General features: G+C 38.3%; 4 protein-coding genes across 9 annotated transcripts; 2 read left to right on the forward strand and 2 right to left on the reverse strand.

Moving 5' to 3' along the window:
• The first annotated feature begins 66 nt into the window (after positions 1 to 66).
• On the forward strand, positions 67 to 4,317 carry LOC120012779 (prosaposin-like). Of its 2 annotated transcripts, none has more exons than XM_038864270.1 (6): positions 67 to 395; positions 1,277 to 1,393; positions 1,716 to 1,897; positions 2,587 to 2,784; positions 3,296 to 3,355; positions 3,920 to 4,317. In XM_038864270.1, exons 1-6 carry the CDS (start codon positions 251 to 253, stop codon positions 4,082 to 4,084), a joined length of 867 nt encoding a protein of 288 aa, XP_038720198.1. In that variant the 5' UTR covers positions 67 to 250; the 3' UTR covers positions 4,085 to 4,317. The 2 variants fall into 2 exon arrangements, with proteins under 2 accessions (XP_038720198.1, XP_038720200.1); XM_038864272.1 differs by lacking the exon at positions 67 to 395 and adding an exon at positions 423 to 534.
• Positions 4,318 to 5,651: 1,334 nt separating this feature from the next.
• LOC120012811 (CBL-interacting protein kinase 2-like) lies at positions 5,652 to 8,395 on the forward strand. The gene is made up of 2 exons (XM_038864343.1): positions 5,652 to 5,781; positions 6,452 to 8,395. The coding sequence occupies exon 2, from the start codon at positions 6,887 to 6,889 to the stop codon at positions 8,285 to 8,287; it is 1,401 nt and encodes a 466-aa protein (XP_038720271.1). The 5' UTR covers positions 5,652 to 5,781; positions 6,452 to 6,886; the 3' UTR covers positions 8,288 to 8,395.
• A 301-nt stretch (positions 8,396 to 8,696) lies between these two features.
• Positions 8,697 to 14,106, reverse strand: LOC120012809 (stress response protein NST1-like). Of its 5 annotated transcripts, none has more exons than XM_038864340.1 (5): positions 13,916 to 14,106; positions 12,366 to 13,745; positions 12,175 to 12,275; positions 10,668 to 11,722; positions 8,697 to 9,133 (listed from the first exon to the last, which is right to left on the reverse strand). In XM_038864340.1, the coding sequence occupies exons 2-5, from the start codon at positions 13,615 to 13,617 to the stop codon at positions 9,025 to 9,027; spliced, it is 2,517 nt and encodes an 838-aa protein (XP_038720268.1). In that variant the 5' UTR covers positions 13,618 to 13,745; positions 13,916 to 14,106; the 3' UTR covers positions 8,697 to 9,024. The 5 variants fall into 5 exon arrangements, with proteins under 5 accessions (XP_038720268.1, XP_038720269.1, XP_038720265.1 ...); XM_038864341.1 differs by having other exon boundaries at positions 10,668 to 11,719; positions 13,916 to 14,105; XM_038864337.1 differs by having other exon boundaries at positions 12,175 to 13,745.
• Positions 14,107 to 15,247: 1,141 nt separating this feature from the next.
• On the reverse strand, positions 15,248 to 20,053 carry LOC120012810 (probable serine/threonine-protein kinase WNK5). Its single transcript, XM_038864342.1, has 7 exons — positions 19,275 to 20,053; positions 17,606 to 17,871; positions 17,290 to 17,513; positions 17,032 to 17,189; positions 16,598 to 16,916; positions 16,130 to 16,489; positions 15,248 to 15,905 (listed from the first exon to the last, which is right to left on the reverse strand). The coding sequence occupies exons 1-7, from the start codon at positions 19,362 to 19,364 to the stop codon at positions 15,511 to 15,513; spliced, it is 1,812 nt and encodes a 603-aa protein (XP_038720270.1). The 5' UTR covers positions 19,365 to 20,053; the 3' UTR covers positions 15,248 to 15,510.
• Positions 20,054 to 21,284: the final 1,231 nt, after the last annotated feature.

Here is a 21,284-nt window from a genome sequence, read left to right on the forward strand (position 1 = left end):
AGACAGCAACGCAACTTCTATGGTTTGATATTTCTCAGCCAGCAAACCAGTTCTACACACAATCGAATAATCGATTGCTTGTATCTTGAGAAATTATTGACCTATATTTTCTAATTTATTAATCCATAATCATATCACTAATTGCTATCTTAAATTTTGATTACCGTGACACGTGGATGCAAAAGATAGGTAGAAGTGTAGAACTAGTACGCAGCGCGCGCAGGTTAGCACAGCCTCTTGTGTTGTGTTGATGACTTTTAAAAGAAAGCAGCCACCAGCCAACGGTAGTTCTACCGAAACGTCAACCCAACACGCAAAAGGGAATCAATTTGACCTGCTCTCAGTCTCGCTCGCATCGAATTCGATAAGAGTCAGTCGATCAGTTGTTGCAGAAGGTAATGTTTTCTGGTTAATTTTTTACTTCGATTTCTACGTGTGGTTCCTGAGAAACAATCAGAAAACAAAAGTAGAAAGAGAGAAGGGAACTTGAAATCCTGTTACGACGTGATTTGAATTTGTTTTCGCTGTTTTCAGGTTGCAGGAAACCAACTACATCTTTAGGGTTTCTGTTGGAATATGTCTTGGGTTCTGTTCTGCCTAATAGACTCATAAATTTCAATATATTTGCTTGTTTGATAGTTGATTCTTTTCTTGCTACGACGAAACTTCTATTCTTGAATATTGTTAATATAATAAAAATTATCTGCTATTGAACTTAGGTTTAGCTGCAGATAGACTTCAATTGTGTTGGCCAGTAGAATCTATATGTTTGTTTCATGATTTCATCTGATAGCTGGGCTGCATACTTTAGCCATAGTTATAGGATATGTTATAGAACACAGTGGTAAAGGAAACTACAGACAGAGAGGATGTAAAGACATTGGTGATGATAGGCAAAGCCTTATTGAGGTTGAGTACATAGGGAAACTATATACTGAATGAAATAAACTCATGGAAGGAGCCAAAAATTGTGAGAAAGCCGAAAGGTGTGGAATCAGTTATCATATATGGAAGAACGGAACTTTATTTTGCTTAGTTTGTATACCTGATGTGCATCTTTTGCTCTTGTGCTAAAGTAGAAATGAAATGTCTCTTCGGATATTGCGTCTCTCAGATTGTCCATGGATAACTCATGAATATCCTGTGATGTTTTTTGCGATTGGCATGTTTCTGAGGTTCTTTGCACTCATCAATTACTGCCTAGAATTTTCAGCATATAGGTAAACATTGGCATTGTGGGATTCTGATATAGTATTGTTGTTGGATGTAACTTCAGGCATCATGGGAGTGAGAATTGGACTTTTATTTCTTTTGGTCTTGGGAGTTACTTGGACTTGTGATGCTAGAACAGTGGTGAACTTCAAGCTAAATAAAGTGGTCTATGATATCTCAGGTGACCTTCAAGCAATATCATCACATTGCCTTTACTCTCTCTTTTTTTGTTTCTTTTCAAATGCATAAGAAGATAGCTTGAAAAACTGGAAATACTTCCACGTTGTATTCCTATTATCAAGAACCATATACTACATGTTTTTGAAACTAGAAACAGTCATTTGGATACTGATGTGAATATTGTAGCTTTGTATATGCTACTATCCTAAGCATTTGATTCTTAAAATTCATTCCTAAGCATTCAATGGTTAAAATTCATTAATAGAATTTCTTTTTTAATCCTGAATATATGTTAGGAGTAAAAATAATTTTGTATGTTGCAGGCAGTCAGAAGCATGAAAGTGGAATTGGAGCCTCAGAAGTTTCCCGGACTGACAGAGTGTGCACATTATGTGAGGAGTTTACTACTGAGGCGATTGGTTACCTCTCTGAAAACAAAACCCAGACAGAAGTATTAGACATTCTTCACAAAGCATGCTCACGAGTGCCTTCGTTCAAGGAACAGGTAGTCATTTAATAGAGACCATTTTAGATAATCAATGAGGGGCTGCACATACCTTCCCCTGCTTCTCTTTACCTATTTGGACTTGAATTCATTTCTTATTGGTTTCATTCTCGCTCTTTAGATTTTGTTGTGTTTCGTAGTTGATCTTTATAAACTTGAATATACACCATTTTAGGCAGTCAATAAGAGGCTGCACATGTGTTACTCCTGACGCTTGTCATAGATGGCCTTTCCCAATACACGCTTGAGGGGAAGATATGGACATGATCCATGTTTTTTTTTCTGCAAACAGAAATATTATTATCAAGTTGATTCATGAATGAGCATAGTCTATAAGTAATTAAGTATAAATGTATCGTCTGCCTTCTAGCTTGCTATAAATTGTCAATGGGTTGTAGACCATTTATGCTGTGATAACTATTATGACTTGTGTTATATCTTGTCGTATTGTCTGCCTTCTAGCTTGATATAAATTGTGAATGGGTTGTAAACCATATATGCCGTGATAACTGATAACTATGACTTGCGTTACATCTTGTCTACATTATTATCATCATCCGAGCCTTACCTGAAATTATTTGGGTTACATCTGGTCTACATAGTATCCTTTTCTTCTTTTCTTTTTTGACATTTTTTGGGTAATTTTCTTATGATCAAATAGTAATTTCTTTTTTACTTGGATTGTGCAGTGCTTGGTTTTGGTGGACTATTATGCTTCTTTGTTCTTCCTAGAAATTTCCTCTCTGCAGCCAGGAGATTTATGTGTGGAGGTCAATCTATGTGAGCAAATTTCACTTATTTCTTCTAAACTCCATGAAGATACATGTGGAATATGCCAACGTGCTGTATCAGAAGTGTTGATCAAGTTGGAAGATCCTGACACACAGGTTTGCATTTGCAACTTTGATCAGTTTTAAGGAGGGATATGTGATACAATTTATTTATGTCCTCAGTTGTTTATTTGAATCCAGTATCTATGCTAGCAGTTCCTCTAAAGTTTAAAGTTATTAAATAGCATGGAATTTTCATAGGTCGTTACTAATGATTACTGATACACCACACACATGTGCTCAGAAAATAAGCTTCTATAGTAGGGTGGTTTTTAAATCGTAAATGTAAATAAATATAGAGTAGCTTGGTTGCTTCTAGTTCGAACAAAATAGCAAAGATCTTCCTAAGTTTATTAATTTTTGATTCTGTGAGATGGAACTAATAAGTGCTGGTGACTTGAGATACACATTGTTTTGCTAGAGAATATCAACAAAATTAAGTAGTAGATGGGTGGGAAACAGCTGCTGTTGTTTTCTACTCCAAGTAGACAACAAAATCCGATTAGAGTTTCATGCCATGAGGCATGTCATAATTTAGTGACTTATGCTGTTTATGCTTCTATGCCAGCTGGAGATCGTTGAGCTGCTTTTGAAGGCATGTAACTCCATGAACAGCTTCAAGAAGAAGGTAAGAACTATTTGTCAGAGATAAAATCTTAGCCGTGCTTTAATCTTGTACTAATTGCAAAATTTTTAATTTAATATTTGCAAGAGCTTCCTGCGCCATGATTTAGGGAAGAGAAGGTGAATATAAAGCAGATTTTTTAGCTAGGTCAACTAAATGAGACGAACAAATGGTTTCAGTTATCGACTTGGTAGGGAGCATTGTGTAGCCTATGCCATCTTGTTGATACTGCTAGAGTTATGGATCAGTCCTCTCCAATGGATGCATCCCATATATATCATTTATTTGGCATGCAAAAAAAGAAGAAAAATAATATATCTCCAACTTTCTCCTTAGGAAAACGACTCTAGGGACATAGAAGGTCCTTCCTGCATTTTCCACCCTTCTTCATCTTCACTTATAGTAAACAGAATGACATCTAAGGTCCAACCCCAAAGTTGAGAAGAACTGGTCACATTTCTCCTAATCTGAAATTTCTCTATAAAAGCTTGAAATGTCAATATTTCTTGACTTTTATTTTCCTGTAGCACTACATTGGCTGACATCTTTAATTTTTTTTTTTTGCAGTGTAAGAGGATGGTGTTCGAGTATGGGCCGATTATCCTTGCCAATGCAGAGCAGTTTCTTGAAACTACGGATGTATGCACCATGTTGCATGCCTGCAAACCACACACTGAAACCGCGAAACAATCCTTACAGTCGGTGAGTGTACCATTTCTGGCCGATTCATAATTATGGCAAGAAAGTTGAAAGTGGGGAATGGATCTGCTCCTTGTCACCTGTTGTTGTATATTATTCTTCAAGAACAGATGTTCATGTATAATAATCATCAGTTAAACAAAAAGTGATTGTTTTCTACTCAATACTCATGGAAAGCGTAGTGCGATTATGGTATATTGTTGTACAATATATTGTAAAATTTCAGTATTATTTGGAATGATATGATTCTGGAACTTTCATGATTCTGTCTTCACTGCAGAAATGCTCCACTATGTGCCTTGACAGCGAGTAGGGTTCTTATAGATTTTTTGTTTCTTTTAAGGCTGTTTGAGGTTGTGAGGGTTCTTTGTCGAGTAAGGCTCTTTGTATGAAGGTTCTTTGAGCTTATCTCGCAAGACAAATGTCTTGTACAGCTCCCGCTACACCTCTTCTCCCCATACATTTCATAGGACAAGAGAGATTGACATCAATTGAATTGTAAACAAGCTTATCTTTTGGACATTAATATGAATTTAAACTTGGGTCGTCATATGATAAGTTAAATCAAAGTTCAGTTCATGACCATAAAGACATTGTTACCGGCGGAAATTCAAGCTAGAACCTCCCGTGGTTGGTTATAAACACCCCAACCCAGCCCCTAAAAAAAAAAAAAAGAAAAGAAATATCAAGACAAAATTGCATACGGAAATGATAGAATTATTTATATATATATATATATATGATGATGGCAAACGATAGAATTAGCTTTAAGGGAAAAAGACAGAATGGTACAGATCACGCAATTCCATCTTAAAGCAGCTGAACTTAGCGCAATAACTTGATGAGATTGAATAATAATAATAATTAGGTTGGAATTATTTATCTTTAAACATATAATTCCATTTCCACATGTATACATGATTGCCCGCCGATATTGAAGATTGGATAATTTAACAGGACAAGGACAAATAACAAATAGCAAAAGAAATCATTTATTTTTCCTTCAATTTCGTATTACCTCTTCACCTCCCTTCACATATTATTACCTTCACTCATATGACTAGGGGTGACAAAAAAAAATCGATTTTGAGTCAGAAAACAACACATGTTTATGAAATATTTACATGTTCGAACTTTAACCCGAGTGTATTTTGGACATAATTAATTGACAAAGCTCAGATTGATTTAAATCCGACTCGTAAATCGGATAATAATCTAATCTAGATTCGGGTTCGAACAAGATTTCTGTGTTTGAACCCGAATTTTAGACATATAACTTATGTCTAAACTCGATTTAATCAAGATCCGACAAATTCGGTTATCCAAACTGGACAAAGTTTTGTCATCCCTTATTAATATCAAACAATATTAGATTCCATCGTGTCATTATCCCATTGGTTCTCGTGAATTGTTCACGAGAAGATTGTTCGTGGAGAGAGGAAGGAAACTTCATTGGGCCCGCCACAAGCCCAAATCAAACAAAACGTGCCAAAATGACGATTAGCACCATGACGTTAACTTAGGGTTAAAAATCCTTGTGGGTAGTTTAGTCAATTCCCACAAGTAAAGTAGGTTATGTCAATGATATATAGAAATCATGGACGGGTGGGTGGGCTGCGGAAGTGCTCCACAGCCTTTGATTGTTTTATACGTCTATTCTTGGCCTTGTTCTGTCGTCCATAGCTTCTTCTGAACCTGTTCTGAGACACAGATTCTTCACCGCTTGTAAGGTAGAATCAATTTCTCCTGTTTATTTTTGAATCCCAATTCATGGTTTCCTCTTGTTTGTTCTAGTTTTTGCACCACAGCTTTTAGAAATTTTCTGCTGAGTGGATTTTCAGGTTAAATCGATTTTCTGCTGTTTGGCTCCTTAGAAAATAATGGGTGGTTTTCTTTCCTGCTCAAGTTGATGCCTTTTGATAAATTGTGGACAACTTCCATGACGTCGTTATCTTCTATGTTTGGTTGTAAAATTTTTAATATTTGCATCTTTTGAGTGGCTGGTTTTGTCTATTTTTCTTTGATAATGAAATGACAGAGAATATGTTGTGAATAATTTCTCTATCTTTTTGTTGTCAAGATTCAATTTAATTCCTTTTGAAGCTACAATGCCAAATCTCAATTTGTAACCTAGTTCTGAATTCTGATTGATGTCTGAAATTGTGAAGAGATCCCATGTTGTTCCTGTTTCTTACTTGTCTGAAATCATGAACATTATTTTTGTCATTACTGTTGTTGAGATTTTTTAATTTTAGGAGAAAATTCAATTGTATATTCAATCATTCCAGAATTTCTATTCAGTGGAGGTTTAAAGATTTGATTTTACCTATTTATGGACTTTATTATAGATGTTTTGGATTTGGCAATACTAATTAGTCCTTCTTCTCCTCTTTTTTTCAGGTGAGCAGTTCATATAACTGCTGAAGGCTTGAAACTTGAATAAATTTCTGCTTTATTTTCCTCCCTATCTGCCCCCTCTTTTCCTTAGTTTCTTGAAAAGAATCAGGGAATGCGGAAAGATGTGCTTGAAGATCGAAAATTCATTCTCTGAGGTTGGCAAGGTTGTAGCTTCTTTTCGGCTTCCATTGTTATCCAACCTTGATGAGATTGAGCATTTAACTTACAGAACATTTCTGTTATGTTCTCAAATGCCTTGTGTGGGTAGAAATACAAGAGCTCATGTTATGTCAAAACATCATGTATGCGAAGATGGTTGATCTTCTGTGTTCTTGAGATCCATCCGTATGCCCATAGATACGTTTACCGTATAATATAGTTGTAGCTGGTAACAGTTCCGTTGCGTTGTGCGCATAAGATTTCTGCTTGGAAGTTGGAATGGATAACCAAGGAACTGTATTGATGCAAAGGTATGAGATAGGGAGATTGTTGGGCCAAGGAACCTTTGCAAAGGTCTATCATGCAAGGAACCTTAAAAACAACATGAGTGTGGCCATCAAGATGATAGACAAAGAGAAGGTTTTGAGGGTTGGAATGATTGATCAAATTAAGAGAGAGATTTCGGTCATGAGGCTGGTTAGACATCCGAATGTGGTGGAATTGTATGAGGTAATGGCCACCAAGACCAAGATTTACTTTGTCATGGAATATGTTAAAGGTGGTGAACTCTTCAACAAGGTAGCCAAGGGAAAGCTCAATGAGGATGTTGCAAGAAAATACTTTCAACAGCTTATCAGTGCGGTCGATTACTGCCACAGTAGAGGTGTGTGTCACCGTGACCTCAAACCGGAAAACCTCCTTTTGGACGAGTACGGGAATCTAAAGGTTTCGGATTTTGGATTGAGTGCCCTTGCTGAATCTAAGCGTCAAGACGGGTTACTCCATACTACCTGTGGAACTCCTGCCTATGTTGCTCCGGAAGTAATAAACAGAAAAGGATATGATGGCTCTAAAGCTGATATTTGGTCATGTGGTGTAATCTTGTATGTTCTTTTGGCTGGCTATCTCCCATTCCATGATTCAAATTTGATGGAGATGTATAGGAAGATTGGTAAAGCGGAATTTAAATTCCCCAACTGGTTTGCACCAGAGGTACGCAAGCTTCTGACAAAGATCTTGGATCCGAACCTGAATACAAGGATCTCCATAGCCAAAATAATGGAAAAACCTTGGTTCCGGAAGGGATTGGACTCTAAACCAACAATTACTGGCAAAGAACATGAACCAGGTCCTCATGAATGTGATGCAGTTTCTAATGATAGCAGCAATGCTGTCGTGGAGTCCAAGCCAGAGCCAGCGAAACCGTGCAACTTAAATGCTTTCGATATCATCTCCTTTTCTGCAGGGTTCGACCTGTCTGGTTTATTTGAGGAGAGGGAAAAGAAGAAAGAAGCGAGATTTACATCGAACAAGCCTGCATCAACCATCATCTCTAAGCTGGAAGACATTGCTAGGTGCCTGAAGCTGAAAATTAAGAAGAATGATGCAGGATTGTTGAAAATAGAAGGCTCCAAAGAAGGAAGGAAAGGTGTATTGGGCATTGATACTGAAGTCTTTGAGATAACTCCTTGTTTTCATTTGGTGGAGATAAAGAAGACTAGTGGAGATACACTGGAGTATCAGAAGGTATTGAAGGAAGACATAAGACCAGCTCTCAAAGACATTGTCTGGGCTTGGCAAGGGGAACAGCAACAACAGCCTCTACAAGAAAGGCAGGAAGAGTTACAGCCTTCTCATGTGCTCCCAGTGCATGATAGTGCTCCTCAGGACTCAATTTAGCAGTAGTGTGGTTAATTGTAATGTTTTGGTTCTCTTTTGGGTATTGTTTTATAATGACAAGCAATTATTCCACAGGAATGTTATGGTGTTTGGCATTTGTTTTCTTTATTTGCTGTCAAAATAAATTAGCATATAAGCAGTAAAAAAAAGAAAAAAAAAAGAGTTGCAGGTGTGGTGATTCACAAGCTTCACACTAGCTATAAGTTTATAGAGCTAGCTTATCTGGGTGTTTGGCAACTTATAAACTACTAGATTAACATTCTAAACCAGTAACAAATCACCATATTTGAGAAGGAAGGGCTTTCACAAAACTAATAAAGATCGCATGCAAAAGCAAATATGATAGATGAAAGCCCCCTTCTACCAGTCTCATCTTGTTAGACAACCGGTCAATTGAAATAGAGGGTGTAAACTGTAAACCATTCTCTTATAAAGAACATATATGTATATATGTTCTCAAAAAAAGGATACCCTCTTCCCCCCATTAGAATCGAAGCTAGAAATTCAAGAGAAATGTAAAGAGACCTACCTCTTATCAGACACGCAAGTGAATGCATGCCATGTATATTCCTCCTATCCATGCTACTGTTAGCAACTTAACATCAATCTTCCTTATAAAGAAGAGGAAGATACAATCCGTCCGGTATTCTACACTCTCAAAAAGAGGCTGTTTGCCTCTTCATATCAGGTGTATTTTATAAGTCCCTCATATTGTCACTTCTCTCTCTGGATTAAATTTACCAAAGTGACTGTACATCTGAGTTTGGAAATAAATTCCCAATAGGAGGCCTTATGACAGATGAATTCCCTACACCCTCTGCTGAAAATGGAATAGCCTGTTCCTTTCTGCAAAGAAAAAAGCACAACAAATTATATTACCACTAGAAAACTTAAAACCAGAAAAAAAAAATGCTTGAAAAGAATGAAGGTTTAACAAACCGACTAACCACAGACAATGAACACATCCCATCTCTAGGCTCCTGTGCCGTAAAGCAGACAGACACAGAAAGAGCTCATTATGTTCTAAAAGATCAAGTGCGAGATCTTCATAATTATAGAAAAGCTTAAAATATTCAAGTCCCACGCCTCCCATTCTCGTTACAGTCATGTGTGATACCATCACATGATTCACAGTGAGTTCTTCTTCTTTTTTTGATGTGGTGTAGCATTCAGAGATTTTTTACTTTAAAGGCCCAAAAGAGGCATCAAAAACTCGCCACCTTTGCTTCAACAAGGTTCTAATTTAAACTACATCATCATACAACTGAGAGATTCCTACCTTTGAAGGTCGTAAAAACTAAAAATACAAAACAAAAGAAGCTATCAACATTGACCTATGAATGCTAAGAGTAGCACGGACCCCATTCCAGTTGATTTAGAATATACATTTCAAACAAATGATAAAGATTTAAAGCCTCATCTTCCACCTTAGAGCTGTTGTACTTGGTAAGAATTTCATGCCTTGAGACATGCAAGTAATAGGTCATTTGGATTACAATCAAACAATGGGTCATCTGCATAAGGAAAGTTAATTTAATTTCATCTTTAACATATCATTGAGCCAGGTCAGAGTCCTACGAGCTAGCAGCATAGGGAAATTTGTCTTGGGTCGGTCTGAAATTCAACAAGGATTAAGGTTTCATATAGAACATTAGGACCAAACCCTAGTTCCCTAGCTTAGGAGCCTTCAGTCTTAGCGCCTCACCTCCAGCATAATTAGAATGTGACCATGGAAACAAATAAAAATTATCATGTAACTCGCTTGTGACCAATTAAAGCAAAACAAGGACATCGCTCAAATCCTAGTCTACACCTGCTTGTTTCCTTCCCCTAGATAATATTCTCTCCTTTCAAAACAAATCGTATTCTACACCATAACCAAAAGGTCCAAAACTATTATTGCATCATCATCACAGGCTTAATCCATACAATTTGGGGTCAGTAATGTCAAATTGCAAATTATCAAAGAGAATCCTCAGGATATCAAGGACATAAAGAGATACAGAGCAAGCAAATATGTTAAATTGGTCATTGTAAAACATAATGTAATACAATGTACATCCCAATACTTGTCTGTGACAAAATCTTGAAACACCAAAATTCCCCTGGCATGTCATTGCCAATAAAAAGATTCAGATATCCTTATATTCGGGAGAAAAACACATTACTTTTTCCTGGCTAACATAAGCTTTCCAACCATCTCAGCAGTCAGCTCCATCAATTCAAAGGTTTCACCAAAAGACACAATTTTCAAGTTTGTTTACATTGTTAAGTTTCAAGATTCATCATCAGTCAACAATTAAGTTCTTGTTTTGCATGACAAAAAAAATCAATTTAGCTTTAGTTAACATAAGGAAAGTTAAGAGGCTAAAGCACTTACTTGGCCCAAGAATTTGCTGGAGACACCTCACATGAATAATTGGTTGTGGATCCATGAGGACTTCCATAATTCATATCATTCTGACTGTATTCCTCACGAGGTCTGAGAGGGAAATGGTTCTCACTGCCCGCTAATGGAGGAAAGAAAGCATTTGGCAACCATGGGTGAGGATCACCAGAACTGGTGGCATGGCTGAACAGTCCACCATTTTGGCTACTACCCATAAATACCTTACGAGGAGAATGAGTGCCAGAGAGAATTGGATCATCTTTTGTAAACAGCGATGTCATCGATTTCTGAGTTGAAGGATGCAGAAACTCTTCCATATTTGATCTGTACAGCTCTTGGGGTAAAAACAAGCTTGCTGAACCATCCTGACCAAGAGGAGAACTGTTCCACATCTGCCACGTCCCTTTCTCACTTGCATTGGCATTTGCATGATTTCCAGGTAATGCGTGCATGTCTTGAACCGTAGGGGTACTTGATGACCAGTTGGAATTATTAAGCTTTTCATCCGCCATCCGTAATCGTGACAAAGGAGACTCAATTGGAGATGGCTTGTGGACTTCAGGCGAAGAAGATCGATTCTTCATAACATGGGGTCCTTCCATTCCCAGGTCTGTTCCAAAACCAGTCCCCAAGTCTAGATGAAAGTTGTCAAGTGACTCTGAAACGGGCCCAAGCAAGGATATGGGATCAGGAATATAACATGGATCTTCAAAAACCTCTTCAGGTATAAAATCATGAGGCCCTTCTCCGGTGCGAGGAAAGACAGGTTCGATTGTAGGTGAAAAGCCTAAACTACCACTTGTAGATCCACTTGCATACACAGGAGGACTGAACAGTGATGGCAGCCCAAAACTGATTGGGTTATCAAAGGACTGCATTGATGATTGACCCTGTAACTGCAGACTTTGTACTTCGGATGGGGATTTTGAGTTAGGCCTACTGATGACATTTACATTTGAGGATGGTGGAGGAGAAGATGAACGGGTGAACAATTGCTGCCACGATTTTTTAGGTTCTGTTCTTGGCTGGGGTTCAGAGAGCACCTGCTACAAAGAGCTATTTTAGCACTGTTTTCTCTCTATTCTAATTAATTGTTTTAAAAAGAGCACCTGCTAAAATTGAGTTAGTTATACAATAATCCAAATAAAAAAAAAATTTGCAGAAGCAGTATCACTGTTTGTTGCTTCAAGTGACAAATAACCCAAGAACCTAAACCATGTAAATAATGGAGGCCTAGAATTCTCAAAAAAATGAAGCACGCATCATATCAAGTCCAATAAGTAAGAAGGCACGAACACAACAATGAAACTGGTGAATCATTATGACACTAAAAAATTTTATTGACGTTCTAGCACACACGCATGACATGAGACTAAAATCTGACCGCGAACAAACAACTAATCATATATTCCATGGCAGAGAAATCATATACTCCCATAATTGAGTCAGAAAAATAGAAGATTGACGCAATAAACATTGTGAATGGCAAAATACTTACAGTGCGGCTGATGCTCTTATCATCTCTGTTGATAATTGCCTTTCCAGCTATGCGCTCAGGAGGATATAAATCCCTCCTATGAACAGTATCATTAACATGATCTGCAGAACTACTGAACTTGTTAGAAGTGCTAGCACCTCTTCCAAAGAAACTACCACCACTAAAAGCTCTAGATGAAGACAAAAGTGTACCCTTCATGCGATCAAGATATCTAGTTCCAGTGTTCCCACGGTTAAAACTGTTGGTAGATGTACTCTTTGTCCCAGATTTCTGTTCCCTGTGATCGATATCATTCTTTTTCTCACTGTCTCGCTTCCGTTCAGCATCCTTACAAGCTTTCTTTTCAAGCTCTTCAGCATCAGAGTTGCTCTTGCTAGATCCCTTATCTTTCTCTTTCCTTCTTTCCTGACGCTTCTTCTCAGATTCCCTTTTACTTTCTTTCTCCCGGGCTGGCATTGACATCTTGTTGTGATCTCTTTCAGCCTCCATTTTCTCATCCCTTAGTCTCCTCCGTTCCTCCACCAATCTTGCAACCTCCTCTCTCTGCTTTCTCTCTTCCTCCTCCAGAAGCTCCCTCTCTAACCTTGCTTGTCTCTTCTCTTCAGCTTTTCTGCGTGCTTTCTCTCCTCTACTCTCATGGCCATTTGTTCCACTCTCACTCCGCTTAGCCAATAAGTCCCGATGATCTGCATCAGCAGAAGCATCCTCCCTGGACGAACTAACCCTAAAAATCTTTCTCCAAAGCCATCTAATGCTCATTAGAAATGATGTTAGCAGCTTGCACACAAGAAGTAAAACACCTGAATAAGATTTCTCAGCCAGGCAAAGCTCATCTCCTCCGAAAATCGCACTCCCATTCTTCCTCCAATAACTTGATTTCCCTGCAACAGACCCACCAATCCAATTCCCGTTTTCTAGCCAATCTTGATTGCACATCCATCCACTATCATTCCATGCTTTTCCATTAAGCATTTTACCACCTTTTCCGACCATGTCCTTAATAATACTTGTATCTGCAGTTCCCATACTAGATGGTAGAGACACATCCAAAACAGGTCTCTTTGAAACATGCCCACAATAAGAACACATAAACCGACCAGCGCCCGGATTCTGATCCCTATAAGGAGTCAAGCAATTTCGACAACGCCGTGTAGCTGTCTTCCTAAGCTTCTGCAACTCAATGGCTTCGAATCTCTTCCTCTCCCTGAGCCGTGCATTCCTCCGCACCCGCCAAGCTGATAGCTGGGGCATCAAAATCTCATACCAAAAGAGAATAACTACGAGCACAAAAACACAAGCCAACCTAGGAGAAGTAATCTCAAAACGAAAAGCAGGTGGCAGAAGCTGGGAGAGAGCCCACAGTCCTATAAGAGGTAAAACCAACCAAGGCAGCATTGTAGCAACCCGGCGAGACCACTTTTGAATCACACACAGTATACACATTATCCTCCCAACCCACACCTATTTTCCCCGTATTGAAATCCGAGCAAAAACCACAAACCCTAAAATGACCTCCTCCTCTCCCTCCAACCCTAACCAAGTCAAATGCCAGCAATCGAATTTCAAGAACCCTAAAAGCAATAGAAACAAAAGAGCTAATCCAGCATCAATGTTTCGATAATCTATACATTATGGGATCAATATGAGCTCCATAAACGAAGAAAAAAATTAAAAAAAAAAAGAAACGATTTTGGAATTGCTGCTTATCTCAATCGAATGGCAGAGGGGTTCGGAGACTTACAGATTTAAAGGCCATGGCAGCAGATTAATACTCTTTATCGCGAAGAAAAATACGCGGCAGCGATTAGGTAGCGGCGACTCGGGTCCGTATTTGGATTCGGGTCGAATCGGCTCCGTCTGTTAGTTCCTTCCTTCGTCCTTGCCCGCGGATAAACTGTGATGATAGATTAGATAAGAAAGATGGAGAAGAAAAATCTACGAGACTGCAAGGATGGCAGATTTAATAAGCAACCCCTTGAACCGGATTCTGTATCCGGTCGGACCGATTACTTATTGAACCGGGTTCGCGTGCAGTCGGTTGTGACTTGTGCCACAACAGAAGTTGTTCTCGTTTGACGGTTTGGTTCGGGTCGCGTCGGCAAATAAACCTAGTAATAAAGAAGAAGAGTTGTCCGGTCACGTGACAAAGATTTACAAGGTTGTGTTTAATTGTAAACACGTTATGAGTTCACTAATTTGTCAAATACTAAAGTAATAATTGGTATACATGTCCTTATTTATTGTTGATAATGAATTCAAGTATTTAATGATTCAAGATCATTCCAAAATGAGATCATAATCATAATGATTAATGAAAATCATTGTAAATAAAAGCATGGGTGTTAAGAAGTTAAATCACTTGGGCAGTGATCAAACAATATAAATTTAGAAGATCTTAATTATGTTCTTACTATATAAATGATATTATTGTGATCACGCGTTACTTTTGATCTAATTGAATGAGAAACTTATATACGCGTAACGGTCCAAATTTAAACTTGTATTGAATGTGCAAAGAATCTAAACTCGGATCGCCTGACCAAGAGGTTAGCAACCTGTAATCTATGCTCTCCGGGAACGTTTGGCGTAGGAGGCACGTCGTCGTTGTTATGCGTCGCAGACTTGCAGGGGTGAGTGTGAGTGGTCCATTCTGCACACAACTGAGAATTTGCCACGTGGTTTTGCGGCCCACAAATCCTTCGGCCCTGCTGATACCTGTTGGGTTGAGACTTGGGTTTCGATCCTTTTGGACCTTCTTTAGAAGTGGCGGGCCTGGCAGCTAGTGTTTATGACCCTCTGGGCCACAGTCCAAATTTTGTTCAAACGACGTTGCTGTCCCAGGACTCTGCTTTGCGATAAAGTTTTTGCTGAGCCAAACTATATGGTTTTCTGTGACTCAGTTTGGTTCAGCGATTACATCTTCAATCACAAATATGTGCACAGCTTCAGTAACAGTGGCACAAGCATGTGGTGCCTTCGCTCTTGTTCTTTATGCCCACAAAAATGGTGGTTGCAGACTTACAGAATATGGCCTTTCCTCATTTGTGCAGAAATAATCAATGCACAAAATAAATTTCACTTCACGCATGGAAACAGTGCATATTCTTGCACTTCTCTTCAGTCTTTCACCAAAACGTGAGAGACGTTTATTTACATTGAAGTTGCATAGCTCATACATTCACACATTACAAACTTTATTTACATACACAACACAAAACAAATTGAGAATGATCAACAACTAGTAGTTTGGAAGGATCCCTCACCACTCAAAATACCAAATATTTTCATCATTATCAGGGAGAGGAGCCGGAAAGATCAAGCGTCGCTCTAAGGAGTCTAACTTGGCTCATGGAATCCAATATTCTCCACAGCTCCAACGGTCTTGAACAGGCGCTTCTTGTTTATCATATCCACTATTGATTGGTGCAACAATTGACTGCGTAGATCCACCATAGACCGTATCCTTGTTATCTTGTGCTGTTGATTTGAGCTACAAGCTCTCTGGGAATCCAATTTCGAACTGCAGTTATGCTTATAGTGCTTTGCACTCAAAGTATCTCCAGGACAGAATCTTGTAGATTTGTGCGTCTTTGCAACACCAACAGACTCTTCTCCTCTGATACTAGAATTATCATAATCATCATTGTTGACGGAATGGTAATTGTAATGGGAGTACTTGAAGGAGTTCAGAGAGCTATCAGAACTTGCATCGTCGTTGATAGACAATTCTTCTGCATTTGAAAGGCCACGCAGTAATTAAACCATCCCTTGTGGCTCTATAATAGAATTCAATCTAGAAGGTGAACATTTACTGCATTTAAAGTAGTATTTTGTTCTGTTTTGCACAAGAGCTCAATTGAGTATGAGGGATGAATGCATTCTTTCTGTTGGTTATAAAGCAAGTACTCCCAACATGAACACCTTAATGAATAGAAACTAAAATAACTGAATGTACCTTCAGGACAATCTTGGCTGCAAATCGTGTTGCTTCGATGACTAGGCTGGTTGTCAGCGAAAGCCATAAGAGAAGCATAGGAGGAAGAACGTGAGGAGATAGAGTAGAAAGGATATTGGGTTCCATCATCGTCGTCGTCGTCGTCTTCTTCTTCACAGTTAAAGCTGTACTGATGATGAATATCACAGAAGCCTGGTTCCTTCCAAGTGGGGATTAAAGATGATATTTCCAGCTCTATCATCTCTGCAATTTCTGAGGGCTCCAAGTCACTGATTTCCAATTCCTTTACCATCTCCATTGCAACATCAATTGCAGTGTCATTCATGACGTCAAAGGGAAAGTATATGTTTCTATTATGGCCTAAAACATAAAATGCACGATTAAGAGCCTTAAACGGCTGTACCAGAGGATTATTGCTAATGCAGGTATATACATCATTAAAAAATCGTTCAGGTAATATATAAGTACCATCTTTGGCAGATATTTGCACTTTGAGAAAAATGGTATCATCTTCAGGGCTCATGGTTCCTGTGATGGTCATATCTGTGGTCTTAGTTTGATCTGCCAACAAAGGAGTCGAGGACTCCAACACTGTTCCATTACATGAATTTGTCTTTTGAGAAAGGACTCTAGGGATGCACTGCAGCTCCCCTTCATCTGATGTTAGAAATGGATCCAACAACAGTTCGTGGGCAGGCAACCTCTCCGAAACAGTGGCTAAACACTTTGCCACAAATCGCTGGGCTTCAGAATCTTGAATTTGGTAAAATGCCAAAGGTAACTTTCCCTTGTTAAATAAGGAAATTGTTTGGTTTAGACCCCGCAGGCTTTTTGTGAACGAACTTGGCAACAGATAATGTATGACAAGTGTAGCTAATTAAGTCAATGAAGCAGAAACTTACTGATGTGACTTTCTTGTATATCTGGGCAGGATTGGAGCACTCGCTGTAGGGGTACTCACAAGTGAGCATCTCCAACAAACACATGCCAAAGGAGTATATGTCAACAAGCTCATTGTAATCTTCTTCGTATAATTCTGGAGCCATGAATTCGGGTGTACCTAAATGGAAAAAATAAATCATAAGACAGAGAACTCGAGAGATTGAGGTTGTTCAATCACTAGCACAAATAGACATGAGAAGAGAAGCAAGAGAGATTACCTATGACACTGTGGGCTTGTCGTGAGCCACGAAGAATAGTTGCCAGGCCCAGATCACCTATCTTGACCTTACCCAGATGGCCATTAACAAAGATGTTATCGCACTTGAGATCTCTGTGTATGACAGGAGGGTCATGGGCATGCAAATACACAAGTCCATGCAGGATTTGGATAGCCCAGTTTTTAACTGCACGAATGTCTACTCTCTGGTACTTGTTTCTGTACCTGCATCACATCGACAAGATTTCCTAAGACTCTTGGAACAACAAATGTCAAAGGCATGTCCAAAAAGAACTGGTCAGTAATTTGGTAGTTACTCTCTAAGTGTGCCAGAGGTGAACAATTCGGTAATGAAGTTGAAAGTTCTTCGATCAACATCGATCCAGGATGTGTGGAACTGCATGATGGACTCGTGATCGAGGGTCTTGAGGAGGTGAACCTCATAGTAGAGTCGCTGCAATTCCTCAGGTGAACAAAGGACATCCTTAAGATTCACTTGGTTCCATGCCACCTCCATTCCCAGTATCTCATCAAATGCCTTGTAGACTGTTTTCGTGGCTCCTTTGCCAAGAATTTCCCTGAACTGGAAAGAATTGTCAACAGAAAGGTCATTAGTGCAAGCAACAAAGTTCTCATCTCTATGCAAGTTTCAGAATGCACTAAGTTTCCTGATTTTTCGATGCATGTGTTACTTTACTGATTTCAATTTCTAGTGTTCATTATGTAGTTTCCCATATCTTTACAATAACTATTTAGGAATGGCACAACTCAATTACGAGTGAACTTGGGCTAAATGTATACCTTGTTATAGAAAGTTAAAACAGATTTTGATGCGGATTGAAATTTCATACAGCAATTTATTTGCTCAGCATATTCACTAATCAGAAGGAAATTTTACTTGCATTCATTATAAAATTCCAAGTGCCATATCAGAAAAATGGGACTATTGAATGATGATATCACAAATTAATAGTTTACACTAACACGGATGATTAACAAGTCAATAAAAGGCTTCCTTCGCCGTTGTTTTTTTAGTATAAAAGACCGTCTTTTGGTGTTGGGTGATTCAGGTCTTATGCAATTTGAAAGGAGTCTCTTCAGGCAATTGAAAAGACATGTTTGAATTTGAACGGAGAGGTGATCTTGATAGCAAGGGATCACATCAGCCAAAATAATGGTCCCTGAGCCATAAAGATTAAAGAAACTATTTCATGTTAAACAATACATCAGTCCCCCAACCGTTGACTCGGAGAATTATGAACCAAGTGAACTATACACCAATCCAGCTTAATTATTCTATCTTTGTAGCCATTCTTACAGCTTTATTTTCTTTGATAACTGATGTCTGATAGCAACACCATACAAATTTGTCCTTTGGACATTCAATACGGGCCTAAACTCGGGCAGTCATGATTGCACGTACAAAAGTTTTCCACTTGACAACAGGATAAGTTGCCCAACGCTTGACCACAAGTATATTGCTCTAAGTGGGAATCGAACACAAAACCACCCGAGTTCATACGGTTTGACCCCAACGAGATACCAATTAGGCTATCACCCAAATGGTTTCTAAAAGCTAGTAATGCTAACTCAAAACAGTCAATCTAGATATATCTACGATCACAGAATGCTAGATGAATTGAGGTTCTCTGATGCTCAACGATGAAGCAGCCCACAGGCTGGACAAGATCTCCAGTTGTTCTTCAGAGAAACATGAATCATGATTTAAACTCAAATTTCACATAAGGTCCATATATGCAGTAATCTCTCCCAAAAAGGTCAAAACTGAAGAAACTATAGAGATACTTTGGTGATCAAATAACAAATGTTCGTACTTATCAAGTCCAGTGAAAAAACGATTAACCAAACAGATTGTTGCCCAATTATCAATAAAAACAGCTTCTACTGTCAACCCACATATATGCATAAATTTGATTCAAAAAATGAGAATAAAATATAAGAATAAAAAGATAGAAGATAACTTACACGGCCGTAGCGACGAGAGGGATCAGTTTCAACATAGACGAGCTGGGACTTGGTTCCATCAACACATCCTCCTAATCGTGACTTGTACATGGCTTAGAAACCCTAACAACCGGAAATTGATTCTCAGCTGATTATTAATTCTACAGAGTGATATATAGATACTATTGGAAACCAAACAGATACTCTAAAATCTATGGAAGCGCGATTGAACTAGTGCTATATAATCCGAGGCTTTCCTTCGTGATTTTCATAAGAGAAAAGGCGAAACAGTAACCAAAAAGGCCTGGAGTAATCCACACTGAGCATAATCCAAGCCATTTCGACAATCGCACGCAAAGACTCGTAGTTCTTGGCAATCATCTGTCCCAAATATGTAAATAATATTCAGACGAAATCTCTGTTCCTAGATGAAATTGAAAAGCTGAAAAGATGTGTTGGATGTGTATGTTTAGTAGACAAGGAGAATCTTTGCTATCATTGGTGCAGTGGACTCTCTTGAGAAAAATGTGAGTGGTTGTAGTGGATAAGGATTCAATAAATCTAGAATTCAACAGAAGAGGAAAAGACAGTGGGGGGTCATTTGGATTCTGAATTTGAAGAACCTATGGCCACGCTTTGGTATCACCATTTGTGGATGTGAGAGCAACTTCAAAGATTGATCTTGACAACAGAACCAGATAGGGTTTTGTAGTCTGTGAGAGAGACAGAGTGATTAAGCTTGGAGAGAATAAGAGAGATAAATTCAATCAAAGACGACGAAACGAAGAAGTGTGCCAGTCGTGTTAAAAAATCCAGCACAAATATGTTGTCTCAGCCCTAAGGGTGACAAGATATGATCGAATTTGTTAATTCGGATTAAATCAAGTTTAGACATAAGTTACACGTTTTAATTTTAGGTCTAAACATAAAATTTTGTCTAGTTTAAAATCGGATCCGAGTCCAAATCATATTGTTCGATTTCCTTGTCTAGACTCTAATACGAATTATGTTATTATGAATTTAAATTAATATGAGTTTGATCAATTAAGTATGTTCGACCAAAATTCAATTTGGGTTAAGGTCCTGGACATGTAAAAATTTCGTAAACATGTGCAGTTGTCCATGAAACCTATATGGAACCGATTTTTTCCCACCCTACTTAGCTAAACTAGACCAATAATATCATCATCCTTTGTTTTATTGATTCACTATTAATATGGGCCCACAATTTTTTTTTTATAAACCGTCTCACAACAATACTTTGGCCTATAAACTATGAATACGAACTCTCAAAATTTTATTTTCCATGGATTGTCTCACAACAATACTTAGACCTAGACAACATAATACATAGGCCTGGGAAATGCATTGTTGAAGTGAGATTGTGAGATTGTGAGAGGGTTTCGGCTAGACCGAGTTTTTGCTTTGATATTATGTTGAAATTCTCAAATTAACCACACCAATATTTTCCTCTTTGAGTTTATCAGTTCAAAATGGATATATCGCCACATCAATATTTTTGGTTGACTGTAAGGAGGTGACGCATTTTGACACAGACCAGTGAGGAATTTAATTAATGTATGCGTATTTGGGAAGAGTGGACTCTGGTAATCAATAGGCTTAGAAAACTATTATTGTCCATTGTTGATGAGCATGTCACACCTAAACGAAGTAAACAAAATAATGTCAAAAGCTTTTCATTGGAAGCCATTACCATATGATGGATTTGTCCTATAATTGCTGATCTAAATGGAGGTACGTGGTGGCCAAAAAACCATCTAAAAAATTTATAATCGAGTTGGGAAGGACTGGGTAGTTGTATTTTACTTGTTTGTTTAGGTCAACTCTCATTGGGTTTTTTAAAACATCTCGTTATATTTTTATGTTCAATCATGAACTTAAAAATACTACTATAAGGCTAGAATTTTATTGAAAACAAACAAGGAATTACAATCAAAGAGGCCTAAGGCCCACATATTTCCATAGGTTCTGGAGTTGGACTGATTTGGGTATACGCTATACAGCCAGTCC

Source organism: Tripterygium wilfordii, chromosome 13 (assembly GCF_013401445.1).
Source record: "Tripterygium wilfordii isolate XIE 37 chromosome 13, ASM1340144v1, whole genome shotgun sequence".
NCBI classification, from domain to species: domain Eukaryota; kingdom Viridiplantae; phylum Streptophyta; class Magnoliopsida; order Celastrales; family Celastraceae; genus Tripterygium; species Tripterygium wilfordii.